Source organism: Adiantum capillus-veneris, chromosome 25 (genome assembly GCF_014529385.1).
Source record: "Adiantum capillus-veneris isolate H3 chromosome 25, ASM1452938v2, whole genome shotgun sequence".
NCBI lineage: Eukaryota > Viridiplantae > Streptophyta > Polypodiopsida > Polypodiales > Pteridaceae > Adiantum > Adiantum capillus-veneris.
In genome coordinates, this window is record NC_140955.1 from 127,665,250 (window position 1) to 127,684,548 (window position 19,299).

Consider the following 19,299-nt stretch of genomic DNA (forward strand, 5'->3'; position numbering starts at 1 on the left):
CTTCATCCAAGATGCATGTGGTGGAACAAGCCAAGATAATTGAGTCAACCTTCTCACTAATTATCTCAATACCCATGATGTGATTTCAATTTTACAATCACTTGAGGGAAGCACATTAGCGATGCAGTCACCAAGGATCTTATGCACAAATTGAAAAATGTTGTTAGTGAAGATGACATGCAACAAGCTTGTGATGAGACTGCAATCAACATCAAAGCCTATAAGTCTATTTTTTAACTTTTAAAAGATGCCCTCAAAGAGCGTAGCATTGTAAAGAACTTATTTCCCGTTCCGCACAAGGTCAACCTTGCAAAGAAGGCCACAAACGAAGATATGCTCTCCCGCTTTGGGACATACCTACACTTCACTTTATGCTTCATACACACCAAAGGCAAGGAAAAAAAGTAGGAAAAACTCCATAAAACCTTCGGAGAAGTGCTTCCCTTACACAATGTGGAACAATAATTTTATGGACCTTAGAAAGCTTCAACAAGCCATGCTTAGATTCTACGAGTTACCTGAAGAAGGTGACACAATATACTTTTTTCTTTTGGTTGTGTTCTTCTTATCATAGACTTTGAAGTTTAAGATCTTGTCTCTACTTATTTTGCAGTGCTTGACACAAAGGTCACTTTTGTACTGAAACTCGACGAGTGTTAAATAATGAAAGTCGAAGGTTAAAGACGCTAAGTGTCACTCTAATGAATGAAGCCCTATTGCAAACGAAGCGAAGGGATTCAATCGAGCTATCTCTCAAACAGTCTTTTAATGTGCAATCAGAGAGACATTTGGTGGTTGGGTGTAATAAAGGTGTCCAAAGAGATTAATGCAGTACTTTCATGGATTTTTGAGAAAACTCCATGGATCACAGAAGTAGTACACTCCCAACTTGCAGGTGAGAAGTTGGAGGTTGAGGATTTTGGTAGCTTTGAAGTGGAACGATACCTAAACGGAGACTTGAAGACCATAAAGTGTTTGCTTCGCTGCAAAATGAACAAGGCAAGAGAGAAAAAGCATCTTGTTTGTATGGACAAGACAAGAGAGAAGAAGCCTTTTGTTTGCAGCCAAACAAACACTTTATGGTTTTCAAGTCCCCGTCTAAGTGCCGCTCCACATCAAAGCTACCAAAACTCTTAACCTCCAACTTCTCACCTGTAAGTTGGGAGTGTACTACTTCTTTGATCCATGGAGTTCTCTCAAAAACCCATGAAAGTACTCCATTAGTCTCTTTGGACGCCTCGGCCCTCAATAGCATCCAACCGCCAAATGTCTCTCTCTGATTGCACATTAAAAGACGGAGTGGGAGATGGCTCAATTGAATCCGTTCGCTTGATTTGCAATAAGGCTTCATTCATTAGAGTAACACTCCGCGTCTCCAATCTTCGCCTTTTACTATTTGACACTAATCGAGTTTCAGCACAAAAGCAACCTTTGTGCCAAGCACTGCAAAATAAGTATAGGCTCTTAAGACCTTAAACTTCAAAATCTATGATAAAAAAAACACAACAAAAAGAAAAATATATATTGTGTCACCTTTTTCAAGTAACTTGTAGAATCTAAGCATGGCTTGTTAAACCCTTCTAAGGTCCACAAAAATATTGTTCCACATTGTGTAAGGAAAAAAACCCTTCTACGAAAGTTTTATGGAGTTTTTTCTACCTTTTCTTTCTGCCTTTGGTGTGCATGAAGCATAAAGTGAAGCTTTCATTGTGCCCTCAATGTGTAGATATGCCCTTATGCGAAAAAGCATATCTTCATTTATGGCCTTCTTTGCAAGGTTTACCTTGTGCAGAACAGGAAATAGGTTCTCTTCAATGCCACGCTCTTTGAGGGCATCTTTTAAAAGTTAAAAATAGACTTATAGACTTATAAGCTTTGGTGTAATCCAAGCTTCATCACAAGCTTTTTGCACATCATCTTCACTAACCACATTTCTCAATTTATGCATAAGGTCCTTGATGACTGCATCGTTAATGTGCTTCCCCCAAATAATTGTAAAATAGAAATCACATCATGGGTATTGAGACAACTAGTAAAAAGATTCACTCAATCATCTTGGCTTGTTCCACCGCATGTTTCCTGGATGTAGTTTCTAACAACCAATAAAATAAATGTTAGCAAATAATGTGAAGTAAAAATATATCTTGTAAGTGAAAAACAAATCACCTTGTGGCTATCACTCGTCGTTTGCGTGCTCCACTCGAATGTGCAAGGGTTTCAATGAATGAAAATGTGCATTTGCGCTCCCTTGCACCAAAGGGTGTTTCTTTTAAATATGTGATAGTGTTGGCAAGCTTCATAATGTGGGCATCCTTTTCTTGCATTTGTTGTTCGAAAATTTCAATCTCCCTCTCCGAGCAATACTTTCTTGTTATGCCACTGTTTTGAATTGAAAAGATAGACATTCGTACATCCACGAATACAAAGAAACATCTGCACCCACCACAACCACTTGTAATAACCTAATAAGGCTGCTTCTTCTCTCCCAAGATATTGAAGAAACGTCAAAAGGCTATTAAAGGATGGATGGAAGCGGCTTATAGGATCATAAGGGTACTCGTAAGGGTACAAATGACCATCCACACAAATGTCAACATTCGTCTCACCGACAACGACGTTCCTGTTATCACCTTTCCTCACCCTCACGTGCGGCCTTTGATGCAAACGTCGTGGACAAAACGAATATGTACGTTGGTGTGCGGAGTAGGTGATGGAGGAACACGATTTGTGATGTCCGTAAGTACCATGGCAACTGCTGTGTGAGAAAGCAAAGGATGAAAAGAGAGAGGAAGGGAGGGAGAGCGAGGGAGATAGGAGAAGAGAAGAGGACAACGGGGTAGAGGGGGAGAGAGGAGAAACGGGAGAGAAGAGGATAGAGAGAGAGAGAGAGAGAGAGAGAGAGAGAGAGAGGAAGAAGAGAAAAGAACAAAGGGTTTTTTTTTTGTGAAAAGTTCTTGAAAAAGTGGACTTTTAATGCTTGTAGGTTTTAAAAAAAGGTCAAACAATGATTTTTTTTATATGTATATATGTTGGAGGGAGTTTTAAGTCGAAAAAAAGGTCAAACAATGATTTTTTTTATATGTATATATGTTTGGTCCTTAGTGACCCACTTTTTTGTTGATGTATCCACACCCCTTTACTCCCTTCACTTTCAAAACGCTAGAGAGAAAGTGACCTCCGATGTCCACATCCTACATGAGTGTAAAAAAAAGGCTAAAAAAACATACTCAAGACTAGCTCCTTCAATGCTCTTGTCGCTTTAACCCTACACAACAATAACCTTAATCTTAAAAATTCGGATTCCTTAAAAGACTTATGCAAAGTCCATATTTCTCATAATATCCCAGATGCGGTCCAGTCCTTCGGCAGCCCATTGAGCCTCCCCTTGGCCATTCCCTCACCGGCATCGAGTACACCATTACTACTCATCATCGACATCATCGAGATCTACGTTTTCAGTCGTGCTTTATGAAGCAGATCGGCTACGCTTTTGCAACCAGATCTACGTTTTTTGCAGCCAACTTTTAACCATTCATTCCTCTCAAATCGAGAGTGCAAATCAACCCAGGATCTACCCCTTGGTGACCGTCTGCAATACCACATCAAGAAGGATCAAAAGATACATCAAATCAGTCCCGAAGGTAGCCCACCTTGAGGAGTTACCGCGGCGATAATCATCATTCGAGTGAATAGACTACCCAATCTAAAGCAAATACCACATCGACAACAACCATATGTCATTCTCCTCTTCTCTCTCTCTCTCCCTCTACACATCTCTACCACACTCTCTCATTCCCTCTCTTCAAAGAAAAGGAAAAGGAATTCTCATTCAAGCTAAAAGGAATCACTAACGCAAAGAAAGGAAGTAAAGGATTTGTGGAAGTGTCAAAGCTAGATCTTCACCAATTCAATTCCGTTGCACCTGACATTGGTATCATAGCTTTGAAGATTTTGCACTAATCCGCTAATGCGCAAAAAGTTTTTTTTCTCTCTTGTGTTTTTGGTTGTGTTGGCAACCCTTCGGTGTATACTCCTCGCTCTCTTGGAACTGCGAGCTTGCCATTGCACGTACGATTGTGCACCTTGAGCGTCAAAAAATAGCAACCAATTATATACCAGGTGTTGCATTTGGGGTGCGCCCACGAGGAGGTAGATATAGTCTCCCAAAGATTAGTCTGACTAGCGAACTTCCTTGAACCAAGAGGAAATCCTTGCATGGTCAAGGCTCGTAGCGGTATGGAGACATCCACCAATCAAGAAGGCAAACAAGTTGCACCTTCAGATCCTCCCATCGCGAAGAACCTGCGTTTTCAACCCATCTGCGTTTTGGGCAGCAAAAAACCCTAGCGTTTTTTGGAGGCTACTTGTGTTTTTGCTCTCCTTGGTGGCGATTATCTCCTGGCTGACAGCGCTAGCCCTTTTTACTCACTTTCCTCGCGAAAAACCCCTCCCTCCATCTGCGTTGTTGGCTGATTCAGCAACGTTTTTGCAAGAGAGGGGGAGCGCTTGCCACACCCATCTAGATCTTGCCTCCTACCCGGCGTCCGGTGCTTTGCCGGCGACATTCCTCTTCATTTCCTTCGGATTTCAGCCATATACACCTGTTGTTTTTTCTCTGTTTTTAGCCAATCTGAGGGACCCCCCGCCCTCCCTACACCCTCTACACCGCTCCGGACCCTGCCGGAAGCGTACAAGCACGCTGAAAATCGCTGGACAACAACGTTTTCATCACCTCGCAGTTGCGTTTTTGGGTGAACAACAGCCACATGGCTTGTGTTTTTCACTGAGGATGAGGTTACCACCTGCCAGGACACCATCCGGTGGTGGTCCATGCCGTCTCTTAGTGACTGTTGCAATACACCGTATCTTCGGCATCGGCTTAATCATCTACGAGCGTATAATCCTTGGAAGATCCATTCATTCAAGCCATCATTTGGCGGTTGCGCACGCTAGAAGGGGCTTTGACATGTGGTTTGTGTCACAAACTGGTGACGTGGCCGTCCCTGAAATGCGCTGACAGGCTGACGCGGCAACGAGCTTGGAAATCGCGCCGCAAAACGCACCGATAGGCTGGCGTGGCAGGCCGTACAGATTTCCGCTATTTCCGTCGACATGCTAACGTGGCAGTGTACGGACGCCCGTAAATTTCGCTGGCTGATTTTTGGTAACTTTTGGACTACAATTGCTTTTGAGTTTAAGAGCTTTTGAGTCTGAAATTTTAGGACTCTGCTTTTGGGCATCCCTTGTAACAATAAATAAGTTTGTTGGGCCTCATTACTCAGAGCATCTGGACGCAAAGTCTGAGTGTGAGTCCCCGCAGACTCCCTTGTACTTTGCACCAAGATTAATATAAAAAGAAATACCGAAAGGGACGCCAGTCTTTGAGGCCAATACCTCTGGGCACGGAACTACGCCGGGCCGTGTCGTCTTTTGTGAACTGTTTTAGAGTGAATCTCTGCTGTGTCGCAATAGAATCTTGACTTGGGGTGTCCAAATTTGTTACAATGGTATCAGAGCACAAAAAAATTCTTCTTCTACGAAGGATCCAATCCTTTTTGCAGCACACGCAGACTTCTGTGAAAGAATCTGTGTCCTCACCCGAGACTTATTAGCTACTCCCACCCTTACTTCATCGCGCATCAGGCACGCTCACGTCTTCATCGCTCTGTCTTACAAGGCATAAAGCCATAAAGAATCCCACATTAGACATGGGTTCTCGTGGAGAATCTGACAGAGATGACACCTCTCAGTGGGAAGGCAAAGAAAAGTTGAAATCTGGCGTCGAAACTAAAGAAAAGAATGAAGATTTGGGGCAAAAAAAATTCAGACAAGTTTGCCAGAACGGAGTACAAACATCAATGCATATTGGCATATGTATAAACAGATTTATTAAGTACTCCAAGGACCCGAGATTGGCAAAACACCTGAAGAATTACCCGATTGATAAGATTTACTCGAGATGGCACGTGGCCATTGCTTCTTCTCTCAAGTAGGGAGGAAAGCCGAAAAGACAGACGAGTGCAGAAAAGCGGAACCTGTACTCGCAGAAAGAGATGGACAAGAACTCTTGAAACGAAGCACTTCTACAGAGCCAACAACCAATATGACTTCCTCGAGGACAAGAACCAGAAAACAAAAGAATTGGAAAAGGTGGACAGTCGATAAATTTGAATCCTTTTCAGGATTCTGAGACGCTCCGAGGGCTTTGGCCTTCATCCAGCAGTTTGACATAGCCTTCTCTGGAGGGCATTACTCAGAGCACTCCAAGATTAGAAGGGCTGCATCTTTTCTTAAAGGAAATGCTCGAACATGGTGGTCCACTCTTCTTCTAAGGAAGGAAGCTCCAATCAAGTGGTTGAAATTCAAAAGGCTCTTTATTTCTTCTTGGCTGACCCGGGAGTACGAACGGGATGTAAGAATCGCTTGGAACCATCTTCGGATGACCAAGGGAGATTCTTTGGAAGCTTATTGCGAGAGATTGTGGGACTCTTCTCTACCAACCTCTTCATTAAAGAAGGTCACCTTTAAGGAACAGATTGAGTGGTTTTGCCGCTGACTCCCTAGAGAGATCCGAGACTACTACCTTGAACACAAGTCAAATTCTAATCAAGAATTGATGGGTCATGCGAAACGGGGTTTTTTGATACATTCCGGGAATTTGACTTACCCCACTAATAAGATCTTGACTCAAAGGACCAGACAAACCTCCAATAATGAAAGTAGAAAGAAAAAGAGTTCCCAGTACAAAGAAAAGAACGATACACAACCCTGACTGACTCTTAGAGAAAGGGCTATCTATCTCAAAGAGGGGAAGTGTTTTGCTTGCAGGAAACTAGGGCACATCTCTACAAAGTGCCCCAAAAAGGCACAGAAAGGGCACACTGAAGATAAACTTGAGAGTTACAGAGCAGCAAACGAGTGTGGAAGAAAAGGAAAGATGAAAACAGAACTGGTACCACATTCCGTGGGGCCTGAACCCAATCAAATGAACTAAAGTACAAAACTTAGTTGCACTTGGGGCAAAGTAAAAGATCAGGAAGCCCTCATTTTCTTTGATGGAGGAGCTAAGGCCAACTTCTTTTCCCTTGAATTGGCGGCTCAATTTGGAATAACGCCCAACGGGCCGAGGCCACAGGTGGAGGCAGCTCTACACCCTAACGGGATGTTGCCATTACACCAATCATTGGCAAACTTCGTTTGCAATGTCAGGGGTATTTAGGGCACGAGGACTTCTACGTAATGTCCTTAAGAAGGTTGTGACGTCCTCCTCGAAATCCCTTGGTACCACAAGAACAACGTCATGGTTGACTATCGGGCTGAGAAAGCGACTTTAACAAATGAAGGGAAGAGAGATTGTACTTGAAGAAATTCAGTTTCTGTACTCAATTCGCTTGAGAGAACTGAATGATGATTCAAGGTCAAATATGTTTTGACCTCGAAAAGGAATGACAAGATTTTCTGCATTGGGAGCTTACTGTTTCTCTGAAGGCGTACAAAGCGAGTTACCTCCTTTACGTCGTGAAGATCACATGATTGATTCGTGGTAGTACACCACCGAACCGGCCACCTTGCAGACTTAGCCGAGGCCAAGATAAAGAACCAATGAGCCAGAACAGATTTCCACATTACGAGGATCAATGATATACTCAACAGACTTCAAAATTCTACTTGCCGAATTGATATGAAGGGTGATTATCATCGGATCTGTATTGCTCCTAGAGAGGTCTACAAGAGACAGCTTTCAGGACTACTTTTTGGATTTTCAAAGAATACCGATCATTTGTGGGTTTTCACTGAGGAAGCATAAATTGCTTATAAGAGCTACCGAAAGTGATCCATGCTCTTACTCAGTGGCAACATTACCTACTCAGAGCCGATTTCACGGTCTCTACTGATCATCAGAGTTTACACTACTTCTTGTCACAGAAGCAGCTTTCGGAAAAGCACATGCGGTGGACTAACATCTTGTCACAGTTTCACTTCCAAATTGTCCATGTTCACGGACAAAAGAACTTGGTGGCAGATGCTTTGTCTCGGAAGCCACTAGTCTTGGCTATTTCCGCGATTCATCATAGAAGCTTCGAGGACATGGTTGATCAGTACGTCACAGATCCGGATTTTTCAAATGTATTCACTCGAATACGGAATGGAGAGGTAGTAGAGGGATATTCCATACGGGATGGCTACTTGATAAAGAAAACGATGTTGTGTGTTACACAACCGTTGAGGGAAAAGGTTCTGATTGAGAGCCATTGTCCACCTTTTACGGGTCACCGCGCCATTGACACCACCTTGAAAGGTGTGGAGCGTTACTCCTTTTGGCCGAGATGTCACAATCTAGACATGTGGTTGCCCCTGGTACACACGTGGCTTGCTGGCTGCGTTTCCGCTGACGTGACACTGCTGCGTACGGACACTCTGCAGGGCATCTGGACTAAGGCAGCGCTGAGCGTACAACAAAAAGGAACAGTAACGTGGGAATAGGCAGCCAAGTGGCAGGGTTGTACGGCCAGCTTTAGGCTACGCAAAGGCTACGGTGAAGCTTCTGGGGACCTGCTTTACTTTTTTACGTAAGGCAGAGAGAGAATTTTTACTTTAAGTTTTCAAAAGCCTTTGAAAACTACTCAAGCTTTTGAGTTTACCAGCTTTTGGGTTGTGCTTTTGGCATCCCTTGTATTCTTTGAATAAGCTGACAAGGGCCTCACAACTCAGAGCGATAGCAGCTAAAATACGCGTATTTTATTTTCAATACACGACGTCCCGTATTGAAAACGTACAATACGTCTCATAACGTTTTCTATTCTAACTTTTTTTACTCAAAACGTATGTCTTTTTCTAGTTGATCAATTGTGTTTTAGAGCTTCATGGTTCTTGTTTACGTATGCTATGGTTAAATATTGAAGAATCATTGAGGAGGTCCATGAACCGCTTCATTTGTTCTTATTAAACTATCATATCTAAAAAAAGTTGACGTATTTTATTTTGGATTCTCAAAAATACGTCTAATACGCGTATTGTACACCGCATATTAAACGTCTTGTCCCGTACCGTAGCTGCTATGCTCAGAGCATCTGGACGCAGAGTCTGAGTGTGAGCGCCTGCCCGCACTCTTGTACTTTGAACACAAATTAATACAAAAAGAAATACCGAAAGGAGCGCCGGTCTTTGGGGCCAATATCTCTAGGCACGGAACTCCGCCGGGCCAGTGTCGAATCAATTGTGAACTGTGAACTGTTTTGAAGTGGTTATTTGTGCTGTCGCGGTAGATTCTCGACTTGGAGTGTCCAAGTCTGTTACAGTGGTATCAGAGCATGGCCGATTTCTCTTCTACGGGAAATCCGATCCCTATTTTTTTTCCGCGACACCTATGGCTTCAGGCAAAGATCAGTCGACTCCCTCTACATCCGGAGATGCGGGAAGGGATCACAATGAAGATTCACGCGAGTATGGCCCGCCTCGGCCTACTCGGGCGGAGCTCGAAGAGATACAGCGTCAACTATTGATCGGCGACACAACAAAGATGATGCTCAATTTTTGCGAAGGACCCAAAATTTGCAAAATATATGAGCGAGACCTCTTTCAATGAGGTGCACACACAATGATGGCAGACCACAGAACCACTCCTCAAACCGGCTCTCAAGAAACCTCCTATGCCCATGATGTACACAGAGCAAGAATTAGAAGAGGTGGTTGATGCACGAATTGCTCACCTTTTTGGCGCGCAGAACGATGCTAAAAAGCATGACAAAAAGCAGAAGCCGCATTATTTGGGTCGTCAGTGGACATTTGAAAAGGCAAGAAAGCAAAAGAAGCGTGTTCGATTTGAAGGAGGACCCAGTTCTTCTTCTTCATCTTCTTCTTCTGACAGTTCTTCTAGCTCATCTGACTCGAGCGAAGAAGACAGAACAGGCAAAAAGCGAAGCAAAAAGCAACGCTTTGGAAAGGGAAAGAAAAAGGCAAAGAAGCCTAAATCTCGCCACGTGAGTGACAGTTCTATAAAGGACTAGTCTACAGACAGTTCGGACTCTAATGACACCAACTTTTATGCAAAGAAGGAGAATTTGTACAAAGCCAACCAGTATAACACTCTTACATTTTTACAGAAAGCCACTCTTACTTCCTATTATGGTTACCAAAGAAAACATCTTCGCCGTAGATGAATTTGTACGCAATATTGATATTGCCTATCAACAAGTAAAGCAAGCGATTCTTTGTACTCAAGAGCAACAAAAGAGAAAAGCAGACAAGCACAGAAGGACTCTCAATCTTGAAAAAGGACTATATGTCCTGCTTCGGTTTGAGAAAGCTAGATTGTAAAAGTGGGTCGGAAAAGGGAAAGTTGTTACTTTCCCATAGATTTTACGGCCCTTTCAAGATTACAGATAAAGACAATGAAGTGACTTTTAGATTGGATTTGCCTCCTCATTGGCGCATCCATAATGTTTTTCATGTAAGTCTCCTCCGACCATATGTTGGACCTCCTCCAATGGCGCCAATACAGGAAGATCCTCCAGAAGTCGAAGAGACTGAGGAAATCCTTCAACCTCAACAGATAATACACGACTCTGAGCGACAACTAAAGTTCGAGAGCCTACATTGAAAGTATTTAGTCAAGTTCAAGAATTACACCCCTTTAGATGCAAAGTGGATGACTGAGTCCGATCTCAAGAACTACCCAGACATCTTGCACAGTTATGTTAAGACGCTCTACAGTTCAGGTCAAATGTTTAGAACCAAGAGGGATGTAACAATATCAGACTTTGTAAATAATTAATTTATTTACGAGAAAAGAATTATCTAATTAGTTGTGCACATCATAATAGATCTAGCAGTTATGGGGCCTTGGGTGCGCCCAAGTTTAGGCCAGAAAACCTCAGGGAGACTCAAGCAGAAAATACCCTGAAGCCCTAGTGATTGGGAAATTGGGTCTTCAATAAAGGGATAGATAGTAGCCTCAGATCCAGGCTCAGAAAATTACGTGCGCTAGTGCAAGCTCAAGAATGAGATGGGGTCTTTAGAACAGTAACCCTAAGGCTTGAATTATTTTACAGCCTTAGGATAAGTCGATTAAAGTATTTTTAAATAGTTTGCGCTGGACCAAATGGCCGGACAAGTGCGAACAGGTAATGCCAGAGCAGTGCTGGTACGGCATTGCGCTGGGGAGCAGCTAACATTTTCATTGGTTGCATCTATGTGTGCAGTTGTGGTTCAATTTGCACATTTCATTAATAGTTTGTGAACTTTTAAAAGTGAAAGTTGAAGGGTTTTTAAGTTATTACTTAAGTGTGCCAAGTGGCACAATTACCAATTCAAACTAACCTTCTCACCCTCTCTCTCTTCCTCGCGCTCACCCCCCCCCTATTGTGAGTATGCTCTACGCATTGGAGCTCTCCCTTGCAAGATATGTGGTGGCCTTGTGCTCCCATTGTCTAGAACAAGGGTTCTCATAGCCATAGCCAGCTTTTGGTAAAGTTTCATCGCGAGAAGTTGCAGCAGGCACTCTCTTCGTAGAGAGTGGTGGCTGAAAATTCTTTGTTTTCAGCTTCTAATCATCTCTTTTAGGGTGAATTTCAGTAAAATACATATAGAATCTAGTTCTTCTCTACCTACACTACGCGTACACAAAGTTTCGTGCAATTCCATCACGGAAAAGGTCTCTATTTCGGCTTTGGAAGGTGCTCAGGTAACATTTTCAGGTTATGTGCAGAAAATTACAGCAAGCATGTGTGCGTGCATTTTGCGTGTTTCTCCCTTGTTTTTGTTGCAGGAATGATTATGCATAAAGGGACTCAGTTAGCGGAAGGTAGACTCTCATTTTCGAGAGCTTTCGTTGAGTTTTGTGGAAGATAGACTCTCGTTTTCGAGAGCTTCCCAAAACCTCATAGTAGAGGGAAAATCCTCTCAGTATTCAGAGAGTAGCTTTCGCACTCTCTCAGTCAGAAGCAGAAAAGAAAGAATAGAGGACGGGCTATTGCCCCATTCCTGTGCTTGTAAAGATTCTCCCTTAGTAATAAAGATAATCTCTTTAGGGGGGGGGGGGGACCAGCCCATCTTCTGGTCCCCAATGAAGTCTCTCTCTCTCTCTCTCTCTCTCTCTCTCTCTCTCTCTCTCTCTCTCTCTCACGCATATTTGAAGTATAATTAAAAGTGAGTTTACGCTTCCGTATTTTTGTGACAGGAAAGGAGCGGCTTCTTTGAACGCTTAGCATGAGATAGTGTGGACCTTTCCAGATTTTCCGAAAAGATAAATGATATCTCCTTTGGATTGAAGCTGCCAGAATACTTGAAGGATTCACAATGTTTTTTTTTCATGTGAGTCTCTTGAAGCCTTTTGAAGGCGATGTGTCTGATGATGAACAACCCGAAATGGACGAAAACGCGCAAATCCTCGTTCCAGAACAAACATTAGCACAGAAAGAGAGAAAGAAGGTAAAGCGAATTGACGGTTCTTGGTTAAATTCAAAACCTACTTCGCATTGGATGCAAAGCGAATGGAGGAGGAAGACTTACCAGATATTCCTCGGAATGTGAATCTTTACCTTGAAGCTTTTGGTTTAGCATAGTCTATTCCAAATGGAACCCAAAATTCAGCTTGATCGGAGATCTGGTGCGTGGGTTTGCACAAGAGGGGAGTTACTCCGCTCCTTTGTCAACAGATGCCTCGAACCTTGAATACTAGAGTCATTGTTGTCTCTATGAGCTTCAGGGATACTGAGAGCTGACAGTATTCTACTCTATGACTTTATGAAATGGAATTCCGGAAAATATGAAACTAACTTGTTTTTAAGTGCAAGAATTGATAGACGAAATGACTGCAGCATTTTGGTCTGAATGATCTCGAATAGACATGGTTGCAATAGGGGTTAGTCAATCGAGCATCGATTAGGTCCCGAGTGGATCTAGATGCGATTGCTAACTACATTGCCGATAAATCATGGTCTAAGATCCGAATGAATGTTGAATGTGATTTGTCATGTGATGTCCTGTGATGTCTAGTGATGTCATGTGATGTGACTGTCGATTGGTACATGTGCTAGATGTGTGTTCCTAGTATGTAGGTACTAACAGTTAGTGTCTACTAAAACAGTTTTTGACCTCTGTCTGTTTTGCAGGCGTAATCGAGGACGATTACAAAGCTTTCAAGAGAGGGTATGTCACAATCTGGACACGTGGCTGCCCTTGGTACACACGTGGCTGGCTAGTTGCGTTTCCGCTGACGTGGCAGACTGACATGGCAGGCAGACGTGGCACTGCTGCGTACGGACACTCTGCAGGGCATCTGGACTGAGGCAGCCTAAGCATATGGCAGAAAGGGGCAGCAGCGTGGGAATAGGCAGCCACGTGGCAAGGCTGTAAGGCCAGCTTTAGGCTACGCTGAAGCTTTTGGGGACTTGCTTTATTTTTTTACGTAAGGCAGAGAGAGAATTTTTACTTTTTAAGTTTTTTGAGGCTTTTAAAACTACTCAAGCTTTTGAGTTTACCAGCTTTTGGGCTATACTTTTGGCATCCCTTGTATTCTTTAAATAAGCTGGCAGGGGCCTCACAACTCAGAGCATTTGGACGCAAAGTCTTGAGTGTGAGCGCCTGCCCGCACTCTTGTACTTCGAACACAGATTAATACAAAAAGGAATACCGAAAGGGGCGCCAGTCTTTGGGGCCAATATCTCTAGGCATGAAACTCCATCGACCAGTGCCGAATCTATTGTGAACTGTTTTGAAGTGATTATTTGTGTTGTCGCGGTAGATTCTCGACTTGGAGTGTCCAAGTCTGTTACACGAGACCCAAGAAGGATGTGGACGACTTTGTACATAGTTTAGTTGCAAAGATCAAGTTTGACAAGCATAAAGCACAGGGATTGTTACAGCCTTTACCCATTCCCACCCGCCCCTGGGAAAGTATTGCTATGGATTTCATTTTTTATCTCCCGAAGACACAGAGTGGGCATGATGGCATTTGGTGGTACCCATTCAACCCATTGTTTTAACTAGTCCTATGGTGCAGATCTTTTGGAGGCTTGTTTTTGGTGTAACCCTCTCAAAGTTGACAATGCGGAAGCGTAGAGACCAAGGGGAGAAAACACGAGAGAGAAGAGAGAGAGTCTTTTGAACCAACCAGTCTTGGCAATGAAATGATGATAATACAATGGGGACTAAGGGTTGCTTATATAGCAACCTCACTAAATTGCCCTACCCAGACTTTGACAAATAAGTAAAATAAATACCTAAAAGCCAAACTAAATAATGGAATCACATTGGGCAGTTCACTTGAGATGCCAAAACTCTAACACCCTCTTTGCAACTCACAGTGGACATAAATAGTGAGACCAAGTCGATGAAGAAGCTACATGGACACCCAGTAGAGGATCCTTTCCACTGGATACACGTCGGTTATGCTGCCCTCAACGTTGTACCTTAGAAGAATTCCATCTTGAGCATCGATTGTCTTTTAGAGAATTAACCTACTTACCATGCTACGTCCAAAAATCTCCATTCATGAATTGTGAACACATCACATCCGAATATACTTTCGAAAAATGAACTTTGAAACACATCCTGTCCATAATCTGACCAACAACAATGGAGGTGCACTCATCCATAGTGTTTTAGATACGTCTGATTGATTCCCTGCCAGATGCATGTGCCTTGAACTCTGACCTACTGGTTCAAAACACCGACAACTTGAACTCCAACACAAGGGTCCAAATTAATTATACGGTGCACTGTTTGCCCCTCTCCGCTACTCACAAGCCTCTCTCTGGCTGAAGCTAGTGGCCTTAATTGCTCTGACTAGAAATTTGACGTCGAGGCCATTGTGGCCGCCGCCAGGTGTGCCATGTCCATCTCCTCTATCAATCTTTATTACTGTAATCTCTGTCCAGCTTGTCTTTGTCTTTTGACTATTTATGTGTTCTTGCTTTTGCCTTTGGCTTCAAACTCCCGAGCCAAACAACACGTCAAGTCACATCTATACCAATGGTTGTCAGACCTCGTGGGTACGGAGGCAACTAACTGAGTACTCGTATTGTCATCCCTGTCAAGCTTCGCTTTGCCTCTGTCCTCTAGCGAACTCGTCCATTTGCTTTTGGCTTCACAATCTCGAGCCAAACAATTTGTCGGTTTCCTTGAGAACCATGTCAAAGCATAGGTTGCTAACTGGATGGTTGATCCGCTGTCCATAGCCACTTGTTGGTTTTGGTTGTTGTCGTCGCGGGCGCTCCAGCAAGGGGAGGCCATGTTGAAATTACGTGGTCTGGATATTAAGGGTTTCTTCTCGCACTCCAAGGTTTGGCCGCAAACAACTCCACCAAGCCGCTTCGCCCTAAGCGGATCCACTTTCACCCCTCCCCTTCCAATCAAGTACAACCTGCCACCTTCCCAAAACCAAAGCTACTTCCTCTCTCCTCTTTGCAAAACTTCTTCCTGACTTCCTAAACTACTAACTGGATGGTTGATCCACAATCCATAGCCATTTGTTGGTTTTGGTTGTCGTCGCGGGCGCTCCAGCAAGGGGAGGCCATGTTGAAATTACGTGATCTAGATATTAAGGGTTCCTTCTCCAAGGTTTGGCCGCAGACAACTCCACCAAGCCGCTTCGCCCTAAGCCGATCGACTTTCACCCCTCCCCTTCCAATCCAGTACAACCTGCCACCTTCCCAAAACCAAAGCTGCTTCCTCTCTTCCCTTTGCAAAACTTCTTCTTGACTTCCCAAGCCAAAAGGAAGCCGTCTTTAGATGCCCCTCTCTTGGGCTCCAAGATTCCTCCTTTCACGTTGCTCCCAAGAACACTGTCGTGGCTTTTCTCCTTGCCGCTTTTCAAAAGCCGATCCACGGACTCTGCGTTCAGAGGCCTCCAGAAAGCATTTTTTCTTCTTCGTCACTTAGACGGCCGTTTCCTCAACCCTTTAATCTTCAACTTTTTCACTTCCACCAATCCGAAGAACCCAACGTTCCTAAAAACTAGTTCTTGAAAGGTGCGAATAGTGGTCGTCATGGGTGCAGTGTGACATGAAATGTTTCGTGGTTTCGATCGTTTCGCGGTTTCGAGGTTTTGAAACGTTCCGTTTCATAGCGTCAAAAACATGAAACGGGTTTCATAAACGACATTAAATTATATATTAATAAAATATGATAAATATGTATATAATGTAGCACACATGACTCTAGACTTTAATGTCCACGAGAGAGAGAGAGAGAGACGTACTCACTGCTCAGTGCTCACTGCTTAGAAGCGACTTCAAGCGAGTACGATCAAAGAGATGTTCAATATTGATGAAAGTTAAAACACGGCCACTAGTTTCATAAATCATAAATGATGCATCATTGATTCATTTAGCAAAGTACTTCTATTGAACAAAGTTTTTGGAAAAAAAGCCCCAATTTTAAACGTTTCATAAAAAATGCCTGTCCGTTTCATGCGTTTCGGCAAAACGTTTCGGAGTTTCGGGGTTTCATCCGCATGAAACGCGTTTTTATGTCACACTGCATGGGTGTCGTCGCCGTCGAGGGACTCCTCGGGATTGCTTATCAAAACACAAGGGGAGTCGCCGCTAGTAGCGCTACCTGCGTTTCAAAACATAGCAGGTAGGGGGGGTCGGAGAGGACCATTGTCGTTGCCCAAGGAGCCGCCGTCAACGTTTTAAAACGCAAGATGGGGAGGGACATGAAGCGCTGTGGTGGAAGGGGCCCTTCTGCAGCATGAGTGTTAAAACGCTGAGAACTTGCAAAGGGAGAAAGCGAAGAGGCGGCAAGACTTACTTGGGGATTGCGTTCTAAAACACACCATAGTGCAGGGAAAGTATGGGAGGATGCCAAGAGGGGAAAAAAACGACACCAAAACAAACACGTTTTGACAAGTCGATTGTTGTGAATGGATTGGATGGCGCCACCTGCTAAGTGAAAGAACTCTACAACTTCTCCGGGTTTCTTCTCACGGTATCGCCTTGCTCCACCAAGGCTCTGATACCATGTCAAAGTCAACGATGCAGAAGCGTAGAGACCAAGGAGAGAAAGCGAGAGAGAGAGAGAGAGAGAGAGAGAGAGGGAGAGAAAGAGAGAGAGAGAGAGAGAGAGAGAGAGAGAGAGAGCAACCAACCTTGGCAATGGAATGATGATAATACAATGGGGGTTGAGGGTTGCTTATAAAGCAACCTCAGTAAATTGCCCTACCCAGACTTTTGACAAATAAGTAAAATAAATACCTTAAAAGCCAAACTAAATAATGGGATCACATTGGGCAATTCACTTGAGATGCCAAAACTCTAACAAACCCAAGCACATGTGCCTCAAGGCAGCTTGAAAGGGTTGGGAGCTCAAACATTAAGATGGTGTTGGAGGCATGTCATTCAAGTGACGTTGTAGTATGTGCCATTTGGCAGAGGCACTCTTGGGCAAGTTGGCACCAAGGAGAGATGTTGGGTTGAGAGTTATCAACATGCGAGATGATTCAAAATGGTTAAACTAGAAGTCTCCATCATTTGAAGGCTTTGGGGTCTAGATAGCTAAATAGTTTGAAAAACATTACAATTCATGCATGTGAAGCGCATGCGTGACCTCCCTAAAAGATTTTCCCACGTGGTTTCCAAGAAACGTGGCATTTTCTCTTCCCCCTTTCTAAAATTTCCCTATCAATCTCTGCATTCATGCCCATTTCAAAATCTATTTCAAAGCTTTCCACAACAATGGTCTCAAGTGTTAGCAAGAATTTCACCCATTACAATGGCTGAGCAATTAACAAAGCGATGATACCAATAGCTATGCAGAGAAGGTATAACATCAACATCCCACAAGCACCCCATATGTTTCCTGCACCTTGCACCCATACCAATTGCATCTTCCTCGATGTTCATAAGAGTTAATTCCTCAATTTTTTTGACAATTGTGCAATCTGTCTTTTGCCTATTTGATTCCAATATGAAAGAGAGAAGTTGTACGTGTACACTTTGTTTTTGCATGAAGCTACCCTCCAAGAGACACCAACAAGGTTATTCTTCCTTGTCTCATCCCTTGTAGAGTCACTTGGAGCACTCACACAGCTTTCCACCTCTTCCCACTCGGTTGTGCCCGTTCTAGAACGTACACAATTTCTTTGTGAGGCCAACTAGTCACCACTTCTCTGCTTGGTTACATTCGTAAAAAGAAATCTCTAACTACCATGTACCCATCCATTTTCAATCTCAGGAGCCCAGCCTTCACTTCCTTGATGCCTTTCTACAAGTCCTGGTGCACAATTGCAGCCTTAACAACAACAAGACAAGCAGGAGATGCTTTCATACATAGAATACACAATTTATGTTTTGAGCTATTAAACTGATGATGGTGCATGCATCACTAAAAAGTACAACAAGATGATTGCATATCTAGATTGATGAAAACAGATAAAAATGGACTCTACAGACGAAATTTTGAAGACGGGGAAAAATCAGAACAAAAGATTAGCAAATACACTCATCAAAATGGCAACCTCAGATAAGGTAGAGTGGCATCAAGCCCAAAAACTTTAAACATGTGCAGATAAACAAAATTTTAACCTGGCATGCATTATCTTGACGCTGGTCTTCATGTGAGGTCTCGACCAGTTGTAAGCTAGCGAAGCTGCCACTCCAGAAACCCATACAATACCTGCAGAAACGCTCACAATCTCAAACCACTCTTAAGATAAAAGGTTTAGCATTTCTCTCCCTCTCTCTCTTCTTTTTCTGGGGGTGTGTGTGTGTGTGTGTGTGTGTGTGTGTGTGTGTGATGTGGTGGGGGAGAAGCGAGAGCAGGCTATGGCATACCCACAGATCGGAGTTTGTGTTCGGAGACCCATTGTCTGATGTCTTCCATTGTACTACTCTTGTTTTCAGCCGCCATTTTTCGCTGTGAAGGGTGTTTGCGGCGCCCACGCGTGCGAGGAGAGACTTGGTGAAGAAGGAAGCTCACTGTCTGCCGCTCCTTAGGTATATGGTCCTGTTCAGAGTTGGAGTCCTCAATGTGATTGGTCTCTTAAGCACAGGTGGGCGGTTGCATTCTCCTCACTATTGACATTCTACACAAACTTAGAGCCGGGTCCCACTAAGGTATAAGTGGTATTATGAAAGGAGAAATACTAAGGCCCGTGTCACACACGAGTGTTGGATAGGCTTACAAATAGCATGTTCAAGCGCTTGTAGTGTCTCATGCAGGCAAAGACTAACTTATATGTATCTTTTTTCGCTGATATTAGCACCAATCAGACCCAGCCTGTTGGCAACTATGCAGGCCTATGAGCAAAACCTATGCAGTCCAGGCCCACTCTTAGCACCTCCTGCGTAGAATTTT

General features: G+C 43.5%; 1 protein-coding gene across 4 annotated transcripts in view; it reads right to left on the reverse strand.

Annotated features, from left to right (window-relative positions):
* LOC147425628 (uncharacterized) overlaps positions 1–19,004 on the reverse strand; it is a 71,602-nt gene extending 52,598 nt beyond the window's left edge. The window contains exons 1-2 of one of the 4 annotated variants that reach the window (XM_086499881.1): positions 18,777–19,004; positions 18,528–18,618 (exon numbers count right to left, since the gene is read on the reverse strand). In XM_086499881.1, the coding sequence (XP_086356007.1) occupies positions 18,528–18,618; positions 18,777–18,852 (167 nt within the window). In that variant the 5' untranslated portion in view covers positions 18,853–19,004. The remainder of the gene's footprint in view (positions 1–18,527; positions 18,619–18,776) is intronic. The other 3 variants (XM_086499879.1, XM_086499883.1, XM_086499880.1) reach the window with 3 other exon arrangements.
* Between the last annotated feature and the right edge of the window lie 295 nt (positions 19,005–19,299).